The sequence below is a fragment of the Callorhinus ursinus genome, unplaced genomic scaffold, assembly GCF_003265705.2.
Source record: "Callorhinus ursinus isolate GAN/ISIS: 27379988/994484 unplaced genomic scaffold, GSC_fseal_2.0 scaffold4, whole genome shotgun sequence".
Lineage (NCBI taxonomy): Eukaryota > Metazoa > Chordata > Mammalia > Carnivora > Otariidae > Callorhinus > Callorhinus ursinus.
The window spans coordinates 88,319,638-88,339,145 of record NW_027397066.1 but is presented as its reverse complement, the minus strand read 5'-3'; the positions used below and the strand labels follow the sequence as shown (position 1 = coordinate 88,339,145).

At 42.8% G+C, this 19,508-nt stretch overlaps 1 protein-coding gene across 5 annotated transcripts in view; it reads left to right on the top strand.

Annotated features, from left to right (window-relative positions):
- The window catches only part of PAPSS1 (3'-phosphoadenosine 5'-phosphosulfate synthase 1), a 104,577-nt gene that overhangs the window by 63,312 nt on the left and 21,757 nt on the right, over positions 1-19,508 (top strand). For all 5 annotated transcript variants that reach the window (XR_003208745.2, XM_025873677.2, XM_025873675.2 and 2 more), the window contains one exon: positions 9,190-9,458. Coding sequence is in view for 4 of the 5 variants with exons in the window: in XM_025873677.2 (XP_025729462.1) it covers positions 9,190-9,458 (269 nt within the window). In the remaining variant the exon portion in view is untranslated. The remainder of the gene's footprint in view (positions 1-9,189; positions 9,459-19,508) is intronic.

The window sequence follows — 19,508 nt, the reverse complement described above, 5'->3', positions numbered from 1 at the left end:
CTGTGCCCTACCCCCTCCTCACATGTGTGTGCGTTCTCTCTCTCTCTGTCAAATAAGTAAATAAAATCTTAAAAAAAGAGAGTACCAGTTTGTGAAAAGTGCTAATTAATGTGTTCCTATTTACTCAAGTGACCTGTCTGTCTTATTCGTTTTCCCCTCATAAGCAGTTCAAGTAAAAGAAAGCCCAGTAATTTAGGACAGTCCAGAGGAAGGAGGGGAAATCATACTCTTTCTTACTTCTAACTCTCTTCAGAAAAACTCCCACAAAAACAAACATTGAACACACAACCTTCCCTAGCAACTCTAGAACTGTTGTCAGTACTCTTGTTCAAACACTACATTGAGGGCGCCTGGGTGGCTCAGTTGGTTGAGCGACTGCCTTCGGCTCAGGTCATGATCCCGGAGTCCTGGGATTGAGCCCCACATCAGGCTACCGGCTCAGCGGGGAGCCTGCTTCTCCTTCTGACCTTCTCCCCTCTCATGCTGTTTCTCTCTCTCTCTCTCTCTCTCAAATAAATAAATAAAATCTTAAAAAAAACCCCACAAATACTACATTGGCTTAGGGAAAATCAGAAATGCCTGTTACTAGAGCTTTGGGGGAGATGGAGTGGCAGATCAGATAGTATAGCTTGGGTGGGACTGGAAGAGGAGACTTACTAATCACTGCCGTATGTAGGGCAGTTTTACAGAGAAGAAGTTGCGGGAAGTGGGGAGGTGTAATTCTGGGTTAGTGGCTGGGATGCTACCAGGCCTTGACTGTGGGCGGGGCAGTGGGGCCCAGTTCTGAGAGACCTGGGGCCGGCCCTCCCGTGAGAACTGAGGTAGTCTGTGGGCACGCCATGCGAAGCTGCAGAGCAGGGTCAGAGCCGGATTCATGGCACCGTGTTTGCTGGCGGAGGAGCTAGCTTAGGCAACTGTGTCCTGCATGAATCCAGGGGCCTCCATGCTCACCCTCTTCCCACCACCAGGAACAACTCGTGGTTGCCATTTCCTTCCCCTGTCCCAAATCAGCACATGCTCAGGAGAACCATCTTCTGTTCTTCTTCCCCTCCCATCTTCTGGAAGGAAAGAGATCAGACCATACTGGTTTCCATAGTGTGTTGGCTGCCGGACTGGAGGGAAAGGGATAGAACCTGCTCTCCCTGGGCTGTCCCTTTCCTTAGACATGAAATATAGAAGGGACAGGTTTTGGGGGTTAGACCTGCATTTGGCTTGAGTAATGATGAAGGTGGAAGGATTGAGGGAATGGGGACAGTAATGAGCAAGAGATATTGAAATGCTTTCAGTCATAAGTTGCTCCAACTGATGAATTGGATGGTCCGGATTAGAGGTGCAGCTAACAGAAGCCATCTGTGTGTGCAGAGTAATTGAATCCAGGTGAACGGGTAAGTTTCCAGAATGAGTCCATGAGGAACTTCATAGGACCTAGCAAATGAACCTATTGCTCCAAGAGGGACCACAGGATGTCAGAAACAGGTGATTGACCCAAAATGGCCAAGCAGAGTATAAAATGTCATACATATATGATTACAAGTGTGTAAAAACATATGTGTGAGGAGAAAACTAGGTGATTGAGCAAAACAACCAGAAACAGCTATATGAGGATGGTGCATTTATGGGTGATCCCCATCCCCTCCCAAATGTCTTCAGTGTTTCATAGTTTTTACTTAAAAGGATAAAGAAAAGGTTGGTGTCATGGTTAGCAGGCCCTGAGGCTATGAAGATGTGGGGTTGGGTGTGTTGTCAGAGGCAGTGGGGAGGAGGAAGGGGTCTCTTGGATTTGGCAGGAGTCTTATACTCATGAAGTAACAGCAGGAAGGAATTGGTTGAATGAATCCATCACTTGATCCTTCACACTGTCACCAGACTTATCTTCTGAAAACAAAGATGCAGTCCTGTGCTGTTTGAGTTGAAGGACATATGTTGCTTTTATCACACATTTATTCCCTGATTAGTGAATGCTTGCTTCTCCTCTCTGACTAGATTGTAAGCTCCTGGGCCCAGGACCGGTTTCACCGTTGTTACCTTAGGATGGCATATCTAACACGGAATTGCCATCCTGTCCCAAACTGGTTTCTTCCCTGCCCTTGCCTGCTCTGGGGGCTGCATGGAGTCTGGATGGAAGAGGGGACCGGTTTGTAGCTGAGTCTGGCGAAGAGGCGATGAAGTTTGACACAGGGATACAGGGATAGTAGAGCACGTGTGGCTGAGATGCAGGGACAGGGTGATTCACTGCTCGTGGAGGTTGAGGGAGGGAATGGAGTCTGAGGCCTTGAGCTGGATAATGGCGCTGTGCTCTGCGAGCGCGGTGCAGGGGGCCTCGAGGCCCGCAGGGAGGCCAGCAGGGGTGGAGGCACAGGTGGCCGTGGTGTGCTAGGAGGCAGCTGGGGAGACCGTGTGGGGCTTAGAGGAGAGTTTTGGTCGGAGGAAGCATATTGGAGCCAGTAACATACAGCCGTGCTTGGTGACCTCAGGTGTGGGGGGCGTGGGATGGGGAGAGGTCTCAGGGAGGGGGTATGCCTGTCTTCACTGTTGCCGCAGCGTGACCCCCATTCACCAGCGTGTAGGTTGTGGTCCGTCCGATGAGCCTGTCCATATCCTGGGGGAGGAATAAATGAGTGTGTGGAATGGATGGTAGAGTTGCTGGAAGTTTTATTTTATGTGGAAACGTGGGAACATGTTCCTCAGCCACAGTCTTCCAATTTTGCTGTCTCTCCACTTGCTCTGCTCTCTCCCACGTCCATCCTGCACGGTCCTGTGGAGACTGATTTTCTGTAAAACATGACTGATTCGCTTATAGCCCCTGTTTGGTACACGGTATCCTTCCTTAAGTTGGCATTCAAAATTCTCCGTAAGAATCTTGTGCCAGGTTTTGGATCCATCTTTGACAAAATGGATGATTCTCTGTTCCCCAGATGTGTCTCTGCTTTCCTTTCTTCACGCTTTTGCTCACACCAATCCGCTTGGTTGCAGTGCGCTTTTGACTTCTATCAGCCACATTTCATTTGTCTTGCAGAGGTCAGTAAACAACAGCCTCCAAGCCAAATCTGGCCTGCTGCCAGTTTTTATAAATAAAGTTTTATTGGGAAAGGGTCAGACTCACTGGTTATCCATCGTCTGTGGCTGTTTTTGTAACCCTACCACAGGGTTGGTATAGTTGTAGCGGAAACCCCCAAGGCCTGCAAAGCCTAAAATATTCACTCTGGTTCTTTATGGAAAAGGTTTGCTTTATACATGGTGTCAGCAGCTTTGCAGTGTACTCTCCAGAAGTCAAGATAATAGAATTCCTGGTCTTTTCCAGGAACATGGGGACAGAGGGCCTAGAAGGAGATGGAAATCATAAATGTCAGTATTAAATTCTAGTCATCTTGTAGATCATCTCCCATATTCAAGCACAGTTGAAACCATGAACTTAGGTAGAACAGTCTTAAACTAGGCCTAAGGAATTATAAGTGGAAAGGCAAATATTTGACACCGAGAGTCGTGTGACAATGCGGAAATCACCATCCTTTAGAAAAAGAGAATGAGGATGTGAGGCTATAAGTATCAGTGGCCCCAGGTCCATTGTGACCCATAATTTTTTTTTTCCATCCTTGATGGAAGATTGATGGAGGAAAATTTAATAGTGATGCATATTGGGTTGTGTTAGTTGGGACAGCACCCTGGGAATGTAAGCTTCCAGTGGATCAGGTACTCTTATTACATCGTTCATCCACGTAGGTTCTCTAGTGGAGAAACCAGATGGTAGGGATGAAAATACAGTCTGGACCTAACAGACAGTTAAAACCATTTGTGCAATTCATTGATAAATAGTTAAAAGGGATTGAATAGAAGTTTAGGAAAGACCTGGTAATATTGGCAAGAAAAAAATGGGCAGACAGATCAAATGGTCATTGGATTTCTGAGTAGAACTGATAGTAAGGAAGTAATTCTACCTGGAAGAAATTTTGGCAGTAAAATCCTTTATATGCTGCTAATGTGAACTTTTACTAAGTCATCCATCTTCACTTTCTCTCTTAAATGTCCAGTGTGAAGCTAGATTAATTCTTTTTGGAAAGAAAGCCTACATAGATAAATTATTAGGATCTGTGAAATATGTGTATCTGAGACCATTTATTTTATATGTTTCCTTTTGCACATCCTGTCATATGAATAATCCTGCCAAATGGTGATTTTACAAAATCAGATTTGACCTGATTGAAGTCTAGGCATGTAGTCCTCATCTACCTGAGATGTAACACCCAGACAAAGACAGAGGCCTGTTCCTGATTAAAGAGGACAAAAGCTAATGAGCACAGAGCTAATACGTCCTCACTTTGGAGACATTAGCTGAGAGTGTTAGTTTGTACCACAGTGGACCTTGAGCCACTAGTAGAACAGTGGGTTCAGTTTCTTGCCAGGAATATTTAGATATGTTTTTTTCTCTTTTCTTTTTTTTTAAGATTTTATTTATTTATTTGACAGAGAGAGAGAGAGACAGCGAGAACACAAGCAGAGGGAGTGGGAGAGGGAGAAGCGGGCTTCCTGCTGAGCAGGGAGCTCGTTTCGGGGCTTGATCCCAGGACCCTGGGACCATGACCTGAGCCGAAGGCAGATGCTTAACAAATGAGCCACCCAGGCGCCCCTCTTTGCTTTGCTTTGCTCTTCTCTTCTCTTCTCTCTTTTCTTTTTTTTAAGAATGAATTAAGGAACTTAGATTTACAAGGGACCGCAGTATGCATCTCACCATGCTGGGTACTTTATATTATTTTGTCTTCATAACAATAACCTTAGTATCATCCCCATTTCAAAAATGTAGGAAGTGAAATTCAGTCCTTAAAGGACACAGTCCATGGCTAGAAACTGGTGTACTTATGATATGAACCCATAAATAACCCTGTTCTAAAGTAATGCTTCTTTTGGTACCCTGCATATATCTTCTCTTTTAGAACTTGTTATGGAAAATTTCAAACTTAGCTACTTGTGAGTAGAGATCATAGTATAATGAATCCCTGTGTGCCTCTAGCCCAGCTTCAGTAGTTATCAACTCTTACCTAATCTTGTTGCATTTTTACCCCCCTCCCTACCTCACCCCTGCATGTGATTCTGAAGCAGAACTCATATCCCCTTTATTTCATCTGTTTGAGTACTTACCTCTTAAAGGTAAGGACTTTAAAAAGGACAGCCATGATACTATTTTTGCAGCTAAATAATAATAATAATAGTTAATAGTCTTAATACAATCAAATATCCATTCGGTGTTCAAATTTCTAATAATTTCATAGTAGTCACTTTTTTTAATAGTTTGAATCAGGATCTAAATAAGGACCCTGCATTGTATTTGCTTCACATGTCTCTTGTCAAAATTTTTCACTTTGTTTTTTAACTTTTTATTTTGAAACAATTTTAAATTTACAGAAAAATTAGGATACAGAATAGGACCAAGAACTCCTATATATTCATCCAGAATCCATAGTTGCTAACATTATACTTTATTTGCTTTCTGGTTCTCACTCTCCTTGAAAGTTGTAGACATGATAGAATGCCTCATTACCCCTTAGTATGTCCACATGCATTTCCTAAAAATAACAGTCTCTTACCTAACCATAGCGTGCTTATCCACATCCAGAAAATAACATTGGTGTAGCACTGTCTAACCCCTATACTCCATTCAAATCAGGCCATTGTCCTAATAAGGTCCAGTATAGCAAAACCAACAGCAATCAGGTTTTTTCTTTGCCACCTTTCCTTTCTGATGCAGGACTCAGTCATGTCTCTTTATAGTCTGCTTCAATTTGGAAGGGTCATTTAGTCTTTATTGTGTCTTTTACGACCTTGACATTTTTTAAGAGTACATATTTTTTGTACAAATGTACAAAGTACATTTACTTTGTTGAATGTCTGTCAGTTTGGATTTATATGCTGTTTCGTCACGATTAGATTCAGATTACACATTTTGTCAGAGATACTGTGAAAGCAGTTGTGAGTTCTCAGTGCATCATATTTGGTGGCTCACAATTTCGATTCATCCTGAACTTTTGTTTTAAGGTTAACTTCTTTAAAACAGTTTACTTTTGGGGCACCTGAGTGGCTCAGTTGGTCAAGCGTCTGCCTTTGGCTCAGGCCATGATCCCAGCGTCCTGGGATTGAGCCCAGGCCATGATCTCAGCGTCCTGGGATTGAGCCCCTCATCGGGCTCCGTGCTCAGCCGGGAGCCTGCTTCTCCCTCTCCCTCTGCCTGCCTGTTTGCCTACTTGTGATCCCACTCTCTCTCTCCCTGTCAAATAAATAAATAAAATCTTTAAAAAAAAATTTACCTTTGCTCTTGTTTAAGATTGTGTTTGCCAGAATTTTCTGCTATAAAGTTAACAAGCTTTTTTGTACTTAATAACTAAAAAGTATTTTGGGGGAGAGATTTTGAAACTATAAATATCTTGTTGTTACCAAACTTTTACCCACTAGTTTTTTTTAGCACATTACAAATATGGCCAAATGGTGATTTTTCTAATTGTCATTCTTCCTATGTTTATTAGTTGACCTTCTACCAAAAGGTAGCGTTTCCCCTTCTCTCCATGGTGTATTGATTTATTTTATTCTTTATGGACTCACAGATTCCTATATTACTCAGTAGGTTACAATTCATTACTATTATTATTTACATTGATGTTTAACTTGTCCTGGGTTGGCCATTGGGGTTAGTCATTGGGTCAGACTGGTTGCTATAAACTTTTGACATGTCCCCATCATTTTTCGAGCACTTCTTTCTTTATGACACACAAGATGTCCCAGTTCATGTTGTAAGTTCCTTGCCCTAACCCTAGAATCAGCCATTTCACGTGCGGTATTTAGAATGTGAGATTTGTGCTTTTGTATTTCTCATCGTCATTGGGTAGTGGTTGCTTATAGGACCTTTCAGTGGATAGAGCTAAGAAATGTGCATTATGTATAGGCATACAGGCACTTAGGTACCAACACACATTTATATTTATTCCTGTCTCCTCAATATAACTGAAAACCGTGAGCTCATGCTGATACTTTCAGTCTTAATCTGGCACCACATAGTCTGTTCTAACCTTTCTCCTTTCTGTATTTATGCCTTCCATCTCCTGCAGTTGAGAATCCTGGCTCCCATTATCCTCGCTATATTTACGTATTTGCTCTACCTCACTGTGTGTAAGTGGTCTCTCAAACAGGCTGTCTCTTGGGGCCCTGGGGCTTGCAGGCTTGTGCTGGGCCAGAGTCCTCTCCCCCTGGTGTGAGTCTGGAGTCTGTCCTCCACGCCCTATCAGTGCAGTGACTCACATTGGCCTACGAGGAGGATACATTGATGCTCAGTAAGTGTGTCTATTGTGAGCAGGCTGTTTAAAGTATTTATTTTATTTTTGTGAGACGGAATGAGAGAGAGAGGGAGAGAGAAAATGAGTGGGCGGGGAGGGGCAGAGAGAGAAGCAGGCTCCCGGATGAGCTGGGAGCCCGATGCGGGACTCCATCCCAGGACCTCAGGATCATGACCCGAGCTGAGGGCAGACGCTTAACTGACTGACCACCCAGGCGCCTGTGAGCAGGCTGTTTATAAAAAAATGGGTGGCATAAAGTGAAGGGAAGAGAGGAGAGAGCTAAGTGAGTGACAAGACTTAGGCCAGAATCAGAGTGGATAAGGTCAGGCAGTGATCTCCTAAATGGGAATTATACCCTCCTCATTTGTACTTTTGTGAAGGACTGGAGTATATGCAGTAGAGTCAGGAAGTAAAATTGTTTCTTGCTCCCAGGGGTGGGGGAGCTCTGGAGTTTTATTTAAAGATCAAAAGGGATGTTTGGGGATATTTTTTTTATTAAAGTAGACTCCATGCCCAGCATGGAGCCCAACATGGGGCTTGAACTCATGGCCCTGAGATCAAGACCTGAGCTGAGATTAAGAGTGGGATGCCCAACCAACTGAGCTACCCAGGCACCCCCTGTTTGGGGATCTTTTTATATCCATGTATAAAACAAAATTTGAAGTGAATTCAGGGTAGAAAAATTTTCAGGTTTGTACCCCTCTTCCCATCTCCTTAAAGCGGAATAATTTTAAATGCTCATATATTTGTATCAGGACTTTCTTGTTCTTTGTACCTTATATCAGCTATTTCTTGGGTAAAAACCAGCCTTGTTCATGTATAAAAGGTAACGTGAGAACTTCAAAACATAACAGTAATGCTGTAAATCTTGGAATATCACAGGATGTGGTTCCCCCGCAATAAACCCCCAAACCCCTGGTCGAGTAGGGTGCCACAGATTTCCTCCTGTAGCCTTTTGTCATCATGATAGAAGAGGGTCAGAACTGACAACAGATTGGGGAAGACGTTTATACTATTTGGCTTAAAATTGTTAGGAGAGGGGAAGATACTCTCTCTGAGTCAGGCTTGGATCAGCATGGCTTGATGCTATACCACATGTTGACGGGGCAATAAAATACAGAGCTCTTCTAGCTGGGTTACCACTGTGTTCTGTGAAATTTCTCTGTGACTCCAAAGAACCATGCTTTTGAGAATGTCTCCTAATAGCAATCCCCATGCAGGGTGGAGCCAGGGTTGTAAGCAGAAGATACAGAGTTAACCAGTTTTAATTCATCTAGCAGTTTTCACTGTTTGGGTAATAGCAGTGGCTCTTGTAAGGGATAGTGTTATTGCTAAACTGTAATCCAAAATCCAGACCTGGCATCACAAAACAACGTCGGGTTCCAGTCAAACAAAGTAATCAGTATAAACGAGCATATTTGGATAGTAGGTAAATTTTTTAAACGATAAATTTCTCTATCTTTCTGTCTCCCTTTAATAAAGCAGTGTCTTAGGTCCTATGGAGGGATTGACCTGGTGTGTAATTAAGGCACAGGCCAAGCACTTACATCCCTTGTAAGCACTTAAACCAGGAAGTTGGGACCAGAAAGTCTGGTGGTTATTCTTGCATGCCATGAATGCAGAAAATAGTTGTTGCAAATCCATGACCGTTCTGTTAACACATCCTCAGGCATGTAAGATTTGTAAAGTAAAAACATGGCAGAAGCATAGGTCAAGTTGGCCTTGGAGTAAATGGTCAAAGTAGGACATGTTTTTTACCAGTCTCTGATAGTGGGCTCATACGTTTGCTTAATCCCATCAGACTTGAGGAGGAATTGCTTGTCCTTTGGAAGGTAAGCCGTTATATTCTTGACTCTGGAAATTCTCTTTTCAGACGCTGTCTTTGCCTTTCAATTACGCAATCCAGTGCACAATGGACACGCTCTGTTAATGCAAGATACCCATAAGCAACTTCTAGAGAGGGGCTATCGGCGCCCTGTCCTTCTCCTCCACCCTCTTGGGGGCTGGACAAAGGATGATGACGTTCCTTTGATGTGGCGTATGAAGCAGCATGCCGCAGTGCTGGAGGAAGGAGTCCTGAATCCTGAAACAACGGTGGTGGCCATCTTCCCATCTCCCATGATGTATGCTGGGCCAACTGAGGTAGACTGCTTTTAAGATTTTCAGTTCAGCAGAAACCACATTTACTAACACGACTAGTGTTGATTCTCCTCTGACTTGTTGGTCTGTTCCAGACATTGAACAGGCCTGGAGTACTCTCATGCTCCTATCGGGAATGTTCTTTCTTTATTTTTTAAAAGATTTTATTTATTTATTTGACAGAGAGAGACACAGCAAGAGAGGGAACACCAGCAGGGGGAGTGAGAGAGGTAGAAGCAGGCTTCCTGCGGAGCAGGGAGCCCGATGCGGGGCTCGATCCCAGGACCCTGGGATCATGACCTGAGCCGAAGGCAGACGCTTAACGACTGAGCCACCCAGGCGCGCCTCGGAAACGTTCTTTAGAGGTGACCCCCCCTAAAGCAGTCTTCTTGGGAACAGGAAGACAGGGAGAGGCTTCTCTTGCTGTTATCGTGGCTCTTGGTCCCAGCTTTGTGAAGGAGGGAACGTTCCCGCAGACAGAGAGCTGGGTAAGCTTGGGAAGGTGTGACAGAGGCGCCTCTGAAAACTGTTGGCCCCGTTTACAGGCAGAGCTCTGATAATATCCATCTCAGCTCTTTAACAAAGTACTGTCATTCTTCCCCAGAGACAAATTGGGTCTGATTTTTGCTGCTTCTGAATTTTGGAAGGGCCAAAGGTATTTCAGTGGGAAGGTAAGCATGGTACCCTTTAAAAAACATTCAGAAGACATTCTTCATCTTTTGTTTTGTGAAGGACTGGTGCATAATAGAGTCAGGAAGTAAAATTACTTCTTGATACTGTGTGCAGAGGGGGTTCTGGAGTTCTATTTAGTGGTCAAAAAGAATGTTGTGGGATCTTTTTATGACCATACATATAGACAAGGACTTAATCAGGTTTTTGCTTCAAGGCAGAATAGGCATTCAAAAATGACCTCAAAAACTGTGTGGGGAATTCCTAACCAGCTTCTTGTTGAATTTCAAGATAAAGAATGGAATGCACATTATTATTACATTCTTTTTCAGCCCTTGAAGGGAGATGGATTTATTTAGATTTATTTGGGAGGCAGACCCTCTTAAAAAGGGTCTAAATAGTTTATATATATTCTGTGATGTCTTCCTCCCAAAAAGTTTAGGAAATCCAAGCGTGTTTGGCTATTCTTTAGGCTCACGCCTAAAAATTTTCGCTGGAGCTTAGTTGTGGGTTTGTGTGCTCTTACTGTCTCTTTATCCAAGAAAAACAAAGAAAAGATAATAATAAAAGACCCTGAAAGATGAAAATGTATTTGACTCTTCTCTTAGATCCAGTCTAAATAATGCATTGGAACTTCAGTAGGTCAAGCTCATACTCTTCTTCCCTCTTTGTTGGTATCGAAGGTTCAGGAGAATTAGGCAGGGGATCAACCTTTAAGCTTCCTAGAGACCATCACGACTTCTTCAAAGAGGAACTACATTGTCTTGGAGATAAAGTGACAAATTTTATTCTGGTAATTCTCCAGCTGTTCCTTTGGTGCTGTCTTCATCATCATCGTCATCATTTTAAAGGAATCATTTGGTCTCAAATTCTCCAGAGTTATAGGATAAACGGTTTTTAAAATGGGAGTGATCCAGGCAAGTTCAGGGTCAGGAATAGGCCACCTAGGAAAGTAAAGGGATTTACCTTCCCAATTCAGGACAGATTTTGTCCTCTTTGTGTTTCGTTTCTTATTCCCTATCTAAAAGGGGAAGAGAGATGACATTTTTTTTTTTTAAAGATTTTATTTATTTATTTGAGAGAGAGAGAATGAGAGACAGAGAGCATGAGAGGGAAGAGGGTCAGAGGGAGAAGCAGACTCCCTGCTGAGCAGGGAGCCCGATGCGGGCCTCGATCCCGGGACTCCAGGATCATGACCTGAGCCGAAGGCAGTCGCCTAACCAACTGAGCCACCCAGGCGCCCGAGAGATGACATTTTAACTAAACTAAAAATTGTTTTTAGAAAGGCGAAGATGAGAGGATAAATAATAAAAGTAGCCAAGCTGTGCTAAAACAGATTATTCTTTCCTGAGAGAACACCACAAAGAATTAAAGCATGCTGTTTTGTCTACATTGGAAAGATTCTTACGTCTTCTGATTTCAGAAGCAGGTGTGTTTCTTAAGAAAGATTCAAAGGTGAAGGTACACAAAGGTACCTTTGGGGTGCTGCCTGCATGTTGGCTTACCTGAGAGCTGTGTTTTTTGCAAGCATAGGTGACTGGTCAGTGGGCTGGCAGCAGCAGGCCCTTCCGTGGCCTCAGAGTTGCTGCCTTTTGCTTCCCACCAGGGCATGGTCTGGTGAAGACGGTCCAGCCCTGCCATCGAGGAGTGGCAACATGGTTCTGGTTTGCCCCCAGATGGTTTGTAATCTCAGGCTAGGCTTCTTTAGACTTCTCTGGGTTATTTTTGAGTGCACCATAAATGGTTATTTAACCGGTGCACAAGGAGGTTGGACTAAATATTCTTGAAAGGTCTGTTCCAGGGCATTTTCTAGTTTGTCTCTCTTTCTTTTAACTTCATATTTAAGTATAGTATACATGGGAAACAGTACACATTTCATAGACGTCAAGTGAAATGGATTTCTTCCGTTTGAACAGTCATACAACCAGCATCCAGACTTTTAAAAAAAAAGACTCTTATCTGCGTCCTAGAAGCTGCCCTTCCTGTCTTTCTGTTCCCTCCCTGTTCTCCCCCAGTGGTCCCCGGTATCCTCACTTCTCACCTCATGGGTCCAGTTTGCTTGTGCCAAAGCTTGGATACTCTGAGAGTGAGATTAGCGTTCAGGAAATTTATTGGCGAGAGCCCTTGGGATCAACGCCTGTGAAGAGGAAAGAGAGGAAGGGAGTGGGATTGGGCAGAGGGAGAAGTGAAGCTGTGGTTCAGTCTTGGTGGAAGCCTCAGTTGCCCCTGTGTGGAGTTCCGGAAAGGCCCGCAGAGACGTTCCATGCTGCACAAGAACTAGGCATTTATACCCTGGTGTGGAGCTGTGATTGGCCGCCCAGGGAAGGGGCGTGCCCTCGGGCCCGGCTGCTCTCTGCATGGAGGCCGTTTCTGAAGAGGGCTGACAGCTGCTGAGTCTGTGCTGGCCCCTCTCCCAGACGCTGGGGGAATAGTCCTCTTTTCCTCCGGCGGGCCGGGGGGAGACACCTGAGGGTTGCCTCAGTGTCCGGTCCAGCCTTTGTGTAACAGAAATCCTGCAGCATGTACTTTTTTGTGTCTGGCTTCTTTCACTTTACATTGTGTTTCTGGAACTCAGCCCTCGTTGTGTATCGTTGGTGGTAGGTCGGTCGTGCTCAGTACAAGTCATGTGACTCCACCCAATACTGTGGGTGGGCGTGTGGGCAGTTTCCAGTGTTTTGCTAGTAAGAATAGCGCTGGGATGCAGATTTTAGTGCATGTCTTCTAGTGGACGTTTATGTCGTTGTATACTGATGGGTCGCATTGCTGGGTCGTGGGGTATGCGTTTGTTCAGCTTAGAAAATGCTCACAGTGAATTTTCCAATGTGGTTGTGCCATTTTACTCTCCCAGATGAGAAAATAAGTATTTCCTCATACTTGATTATCTTTTTTTTTTTAAGGATTTATTTATTTATTTGAGTGAGGGAGGGAGAATCGCAAGCCAACTCTCGGCCGAGAGCGGAGCCCAACCCGGGGCTGGATCTCACCTCCCCGAGATCACGACCTGAGACGAAACGGAGAGTCGGACGCCTAACCAGCAGTGCCACCGAGGCGCCCCTTGATGATCTTTTTCATTTTAGTTAGTTTATTCCTTTAGCCTGACTCTTCAGCCACACATTTTCTAAGAATTTACTATTTCTTAACCAACCTCAACAATGTTTTCATTGAACTGTCTTCACTGCAGAGGAAATGGAGAATCAGTAAATGAGTTGTATTTATATATAGTGATTGAGAAATAGAATATAAAAACAGCTCATTTTCAATGAGCTTTTACTGTATCTGACTGGCAATATGTCAAGGGTTTTACTTGTATTAGCTAACTTAATCCTTACAATAACACTAAGATGGTAGGTATGATTATTATTCTCAGCTTACAGATGAGGAAGCAGAGGTGGAGCTGTTAAAAAACTTGTTCGAGGGGCTCCTGGGTGGCTCAGTCAGTTAAGTGTCTGCCTTCAGTTCAGGTCATGATCTCAGGGTCCTGGGATCAAGTCCCGCATTGGGCTCCCTGCTCAGTGGGGAGTTTGCTTCTCTCTTTGCCTGCTGCTTCCCCTGCTTGTGTTCCCTCTCTCTCTGTCAAATAAGTAAAATCTTAAAAAAAAAAAAGAAAAAACAAAAAAAAACTTAGTCCAGATCACAGGTAGTCTACAGATAATCTGGTTCCAGGTCCATGTACTATAACTTCCACAGAATGTCTTTTGTGTCTTGTGGTACATTATTAAAAGAGATTTTAAAATAAGTGGCCACATATGTTTTGAAAACAGACTGGAAATAAATTCTTAAAATATCCTATAGGAGTTCCAAAGCAGTGAGGTAGGATGGCCCTGGCTGGCATTCATTAGAGGAGGAACCTCTGTACAGTGGCTTTCAAACTTGTGTTTTATCACAGCCTGGAATTGGGAGTTGTGATATTCTTTGTTCCTCTGTATTCTTGCTCTTTGTATTCTTATGATACCTGCCTCATGGTATTAGTAATATCTGCCAGTGTTGTTGTTGTTGTTATGAGGGGTGAATAGGATGATGTAAATCATTTAACTCATTGCCTAGTTGGTGACAGCACAAGGTGATGAATATCAACTGCTTTTACTAAAAAACAATAACAAACCCCTTTGCTGCAAGTTCTCAACACCCCTGGGGTTCTGTCCCCACATCGAGGGAGCTGCCTACACCTCAGGGCTCTTGTCTATCTGTGTGAAGGCCTAGAATTTCAGCTTTGGCAGAGAGCCTGGGGTGACCTCCTCCAGAGCAGACTTCATGTCAGAGGATGCATCCTTTGATTTGGAATGTCCTTCCGTGTTTGAGATAATACATAAAGAAAATGAAAATAAATAATAAAAAGACAATGAAAATAACCACATTTTAAGTACGTGGGTATGTGTCACACACTGAATAGATTCTTTTCCTACATTGTATAACCTCATCCCCACAACAACTCGGTGAGACAGCTTTATTCCCATTTTGCAGATGAGGTTGCTGAAGCTCAGAGAGGCCAAGTGGCAACAGTGGGCCATCAGAGAACATCAGAACTGGGAATAGTTAAAGTAGTAAAAGCAGATTTTATTCAGGAACTATTGCAGTGGGGGAAAAGAGACTTCAGTGTAGAACTGGGCTCAATTCTGAATAGGATGTAGACAAGTGGGGATTGATAGGCAAGGGGCAGAGTGGGTGGTGGTGGTAGGGGGGTGTTCAGTGGATTGAAAATCACCAAGAGGAAAGCATCAGAAATTACAGGCAAGAGATGATTGTGGTTAAGCAGACCTTGCAGGATTCTTGCTGAAAGCAAGCCAGCTGATCAAATATCACTTAGGGGATGGTGGGGAAGAAGGATTTGAACACGTGTCGAGGATAGGGAGTTTCTGCTAGCAAGAGTTTTGCTAAAACTGGGTAACACAGGCCCTACATGGATGGACACTGAAGGTCGTCGGGCTTTGAGGGCTTGGAGGAGTCTCACTAGAGTTAGGTCAAGCAGAGAGACCCTAGAGTCACTAGCATGACTGCAGAGCTGGGACCGAAACTCGGGCCAGTCTGACTCCATGGCCTGCTGTTCTTTTCTCCACATCTCTTTGCCACCTGGAAGTCTCTAAGGGGCCTGTGGTGGGTAGTGGTGGGAGGGCAAAGAAGTCAGGTGTCTGCACAGAGCTCTCAGGTTTTCTAGAAGGGTCTGAAAGCACCTTAAAGTTGCATCTGCCTATAGATCTCTATTTGGAGTTAGGAGCTAAGAGGTGTGGTTCTTGTCAGGAAGCACTGGATCTGGTACCTGAGCAAAAGGCAGTTTTTAACTTCTGAACTTTTAAAGAGCAAACTAGAAGTTCTAGTAAACCTCTCTGTATTTTAAACCCTTAAATGTTTTATTGATTTATGACCTGGCAGGATCTAATCTAAACGGTTAGATTGAGTGGTTTGTGAAAACTGTCCATTTCTTTTTCTCAAGTGCCCCCCTTGAGTGTTTGACTTATTTGGCTATTCACAGCCTTAAGTGAAGAATTTTTTTGTAATTAAAAAAACATTCATTTTTGTAGCTTTTCCAGTGACATCAGGAAAAAGCCTGCCAGTAATGCTTATTTGCCAACTAATAATAATAAAATAAAAACAATGACTCTCCTTTAATCATTTTCTGTAGGTCATTTAGAAGGCATTGGTACCAGATTTGTTTCCCTAGCACAAATGCTTTTCAGAGCAATGAGCAGCTGTGAAGCCTGTCTAGTTATCAACAGGATGCCCCTGATTTTCCAGTCTGTAAAAATTTAATAGCTTTGATTCCTAAATTCCATTTTAGAAATTGGGTGGGTGGGGGCGCCTGGGTGGCTCAGTCGTTAAGCGTCTGCCTTCGGCTTGGGTCATGATCCCAGGGTCCTGGGATCAAGCCCCGCATCGGGCTCCCTGCTCGGCGGGAAGTCTGCTTCTCCCTCTCCCACTCCCCCTGCTTGTGTTCCCTCTCTCACTGTGTCTTTCTCTGTCAAATAAATAAATAAAATCTTTAAAAAAAAAAAAAGAAAGTGGGTGGGTGGGGGGCAGCATGTGGAGGGAGAGTTACTTTTCTAATGCTAGAAAGGTGTTCTATGTGTACATTTTTGTTTTTGTGAGGTATTCATTGACTATAGGAGATTGTGGTTGTCCCATCTTGCAAAATGCTAAGTCCATTTTTGTAAAGGATAAATACTGTGTGAACGTGCTGAAAGTACGATGTATTTTGGAATGGGACTGTGTGCCACTACTAGCTATATCCTTGGGTTAAGACATTTGAATAAGGATAACCCGTTGAACTTTGGAGGAAACATAGAGTTGGACATAGGGATTTCTCTTTGCCATGAAAGTTACTCATGCATTAGTAAATGACTCCTTAATAGAAATTGTTTCTGTGCAGATGAGCAGATGCCCTACACTGGGACAGTAGGAATATACTGCCCCTGGATGATAGTGTATTTGTTTAATTAGTCTGTGCTTTATACCAGTATCTGCAGCTTAACTAGGATGTCTGTTAGGATATAAATCTGTTCTTCCCTGTAAGCACTTCTAAGAGTTCCAGCAACCTAAAGAGACATTTCTTCTGGAGATTTAAGCCTAAATGTAAGCGCCATAGACTCCCCCGTTGTTGTTGTTGTTGTTTTTTAAAGATTTTATTTATTTATTCAACAGATAGACAGCACAAGCAGGCAGAGTGGCAGGCAGAGGGAGAGGGAGAAGCAGGCTCTCCGCCGAGCAGGGAGCCGGACGTGGGACTCGATCCCAGGACCCCAGGAGCTGAAGGCAGCCGACTGAGCCACCCAGGCGCCCATAGACTCCCCAGTTTTAATTGTCAGCTTTGGTCTTCGGGGCCTTTGATAATTTTGTCTTCTCATTTATCTTATTCGTGTTTCTGGAGTCGTGCGCCACAGGCCCTTATCCAGGATCTTTGGGTCACGTATTACCTTATTCTCCTGGGAGATAAAGCACATTAATATTTCTGTGGCACAGTGAATGATTTTTCACACCAAATGGGATCAGTGAGCCCACAACTAACTTTGTGTCAGTCTTGATCAGGTTTTGCTACTAAATTAGTTTTAAAAACTAGGTACATAGAGGCTTTTAAATTTCAGATGCATGTGTTACCTAATTGTGGTAAGTTCACAGAATGTACATAGATTCTGTTGTATACCTTAAACTCACACAAGGTTGTATGTCGATTATATCTGAAGAAAGCTGGAAAAAATTGGATTTCAGGTTTTTCAATAAGCAGTTGTGGGTCTGTACCACAAAAGCATTTAGAGTCTGTTGATGTATTTTGAAAGTAATTTTAGGGGGTCTGTGTAGCCTGATATTTTATATATTTTTAGCTTGTATCTAGTTTCTTGATAACCGAAATTACTAATTTAATTCAGAGGCATTTGATTTTACAGATTTTTTTAGGATGCTTTTCACAGGGGAAAATGCCCTTTTTTCCTCCGATTTTTCTATAGATTTTCTGCTCATCATCTCTTCTTGTTTCTTAGTGAAGCAGCATCATGTTCCAATATCATTTGTTAGTCTGGTTTTCCTGCAGTTAGGTAATCTATACTGTTCCTTCCCTAAGTGTAGTGCTAACCAGGATTTGTCCTCCTGACGTCCTGTCTTGCTGTAGGGCTTGACACAGTGTAAGGGGCTCAGTAAGAATAGGTATGCATGAATTTGGGGGTTGGAGATACCCAGGAATAATACTCGCTCTCTCAGTTGTTCATTTTGCACCTTAGACGTGTTACTGAAACTTGCCAAGTCTCAGTTTTCTTATTTGTGAAATAGGAATAGTAACTGATCAATTTGCTGAAACCATTAAATGAGATAATATTTATAAAACACTTTGTACAGTGACTAGCATATTAGGAACTCAGTAATTGGTAACTATTTTGATCTTCTCTCACCCTAGTAAAGAACTTCATGAAATGTTTTCCAATGCCTTCCCACCTTTGGTTCCTTAAAATAATGATAGGTGAGAGGGTGGAGAGGCAGAACAAAATCAAACACTTCTGTCTTTTATCAAAAGCAAATTTTGGGGCCCCTGGGCTTGAGAGGCAGGAGTGAGATGGGGGGCTGGGCCATGGTGGATTTACTCTCTTTTCCCTTGATCCTCCTAATCTGCAAAGCTGGGCTCAGCCAGGGAAACATAATTCATAAGAAAAAAATTAGCTTGGGTGCTGATGGTTCTGAACAAATACATCTCTTACATTTGAGCTGTGTTATTTCAAAGACTCAGACAGTTGAGATTTCTTGCACATAAAGGGAACCTTTGGGACAACTTGTAATTTGAATGTCACATCTCAGTTTCTTGATTTGCAGAATGAAGGATTTGGATTCCACAGTCTAAACTCCCTTTCAACTCTTAAGATTGTGTGATGAGAGTAATTGTAAATTGTAATTCCCTTCTACAAGCTGGGGAAGGAAACATCGAAGTAGAATTTGTAATTTTTGCATTGCACATCATCAATGTGACGCTTATGAGGACTGAATACTGTTCAGTGCCCGTACAGAGTGATGGAAATTGGTAGAAGCATTCAGAGTACTAGTTGCACAATTAAGATAGAAAGCCATAAGGACCCAGAATCTAATGATGGGAAGGATGAACCTCCTTTTTCATTTGCCTCTCTAGATTTTCCCAGTCACTTGAAGAGTGTAAAATGATTCCTACTGTTGAGAAATCAGGAGACAGGCCATTATGATTTGGGAATTTCAGGAAAATAGATTAATATTAGAGAGAGGTGATAGTGTACAAAGAAGAGAAAGGGGTATTTTAACATGGAATTCATGAGATGAATGAAGGTATGGATTTTTTACCCAACAAAAATAGGTCATGGATTTGACCTCGTAAAGAATTTTTGTACTATTAAAATAAGTACGTTTTTTTAAAAAAAATTTTTAGATTTTATTTATTTATTTGAGAGACAGAGACAGAGATAGTGAGAGAGAGCACAACTGGGGAGGAGAGGGAGAAGCATGCTCCCCGCAGAGGTAGGAGCCTGATGCGGGACTTGATCTCAGGACCCTGGGATCATGACCTGAGCCAAAGGCAGACGCCTAACTGACTGAGCCACCCAGGCGCTCAAAATAAGTACACCTTTGATAGTTTGGAAAGGAAAACTTGCACATTTATGTAAGAAAATAGTTTCTGTGCCTAAATTCTTTTATAAACCAGTTATTTGAGTTTTGCCATATGGAATGTTGACTTCAAGAAAACTTATTACACTTACATAAAAGCAAATTTCTGAGTGAATATATAAAGAAATAGGTCACCTAAGCTGGACTTAAATTGTTCTATTTATTATCCTCAGTTTTTCTTTCTTTCTCTCTTTCTTTTTTCTTTCTTTCTTTCTTTCTTTCTTTCTTTCTTTCTTTCTTTCTTTCTTTCTTTCTTTCTTTCTCTCTTTCTTCTTTCTCTCT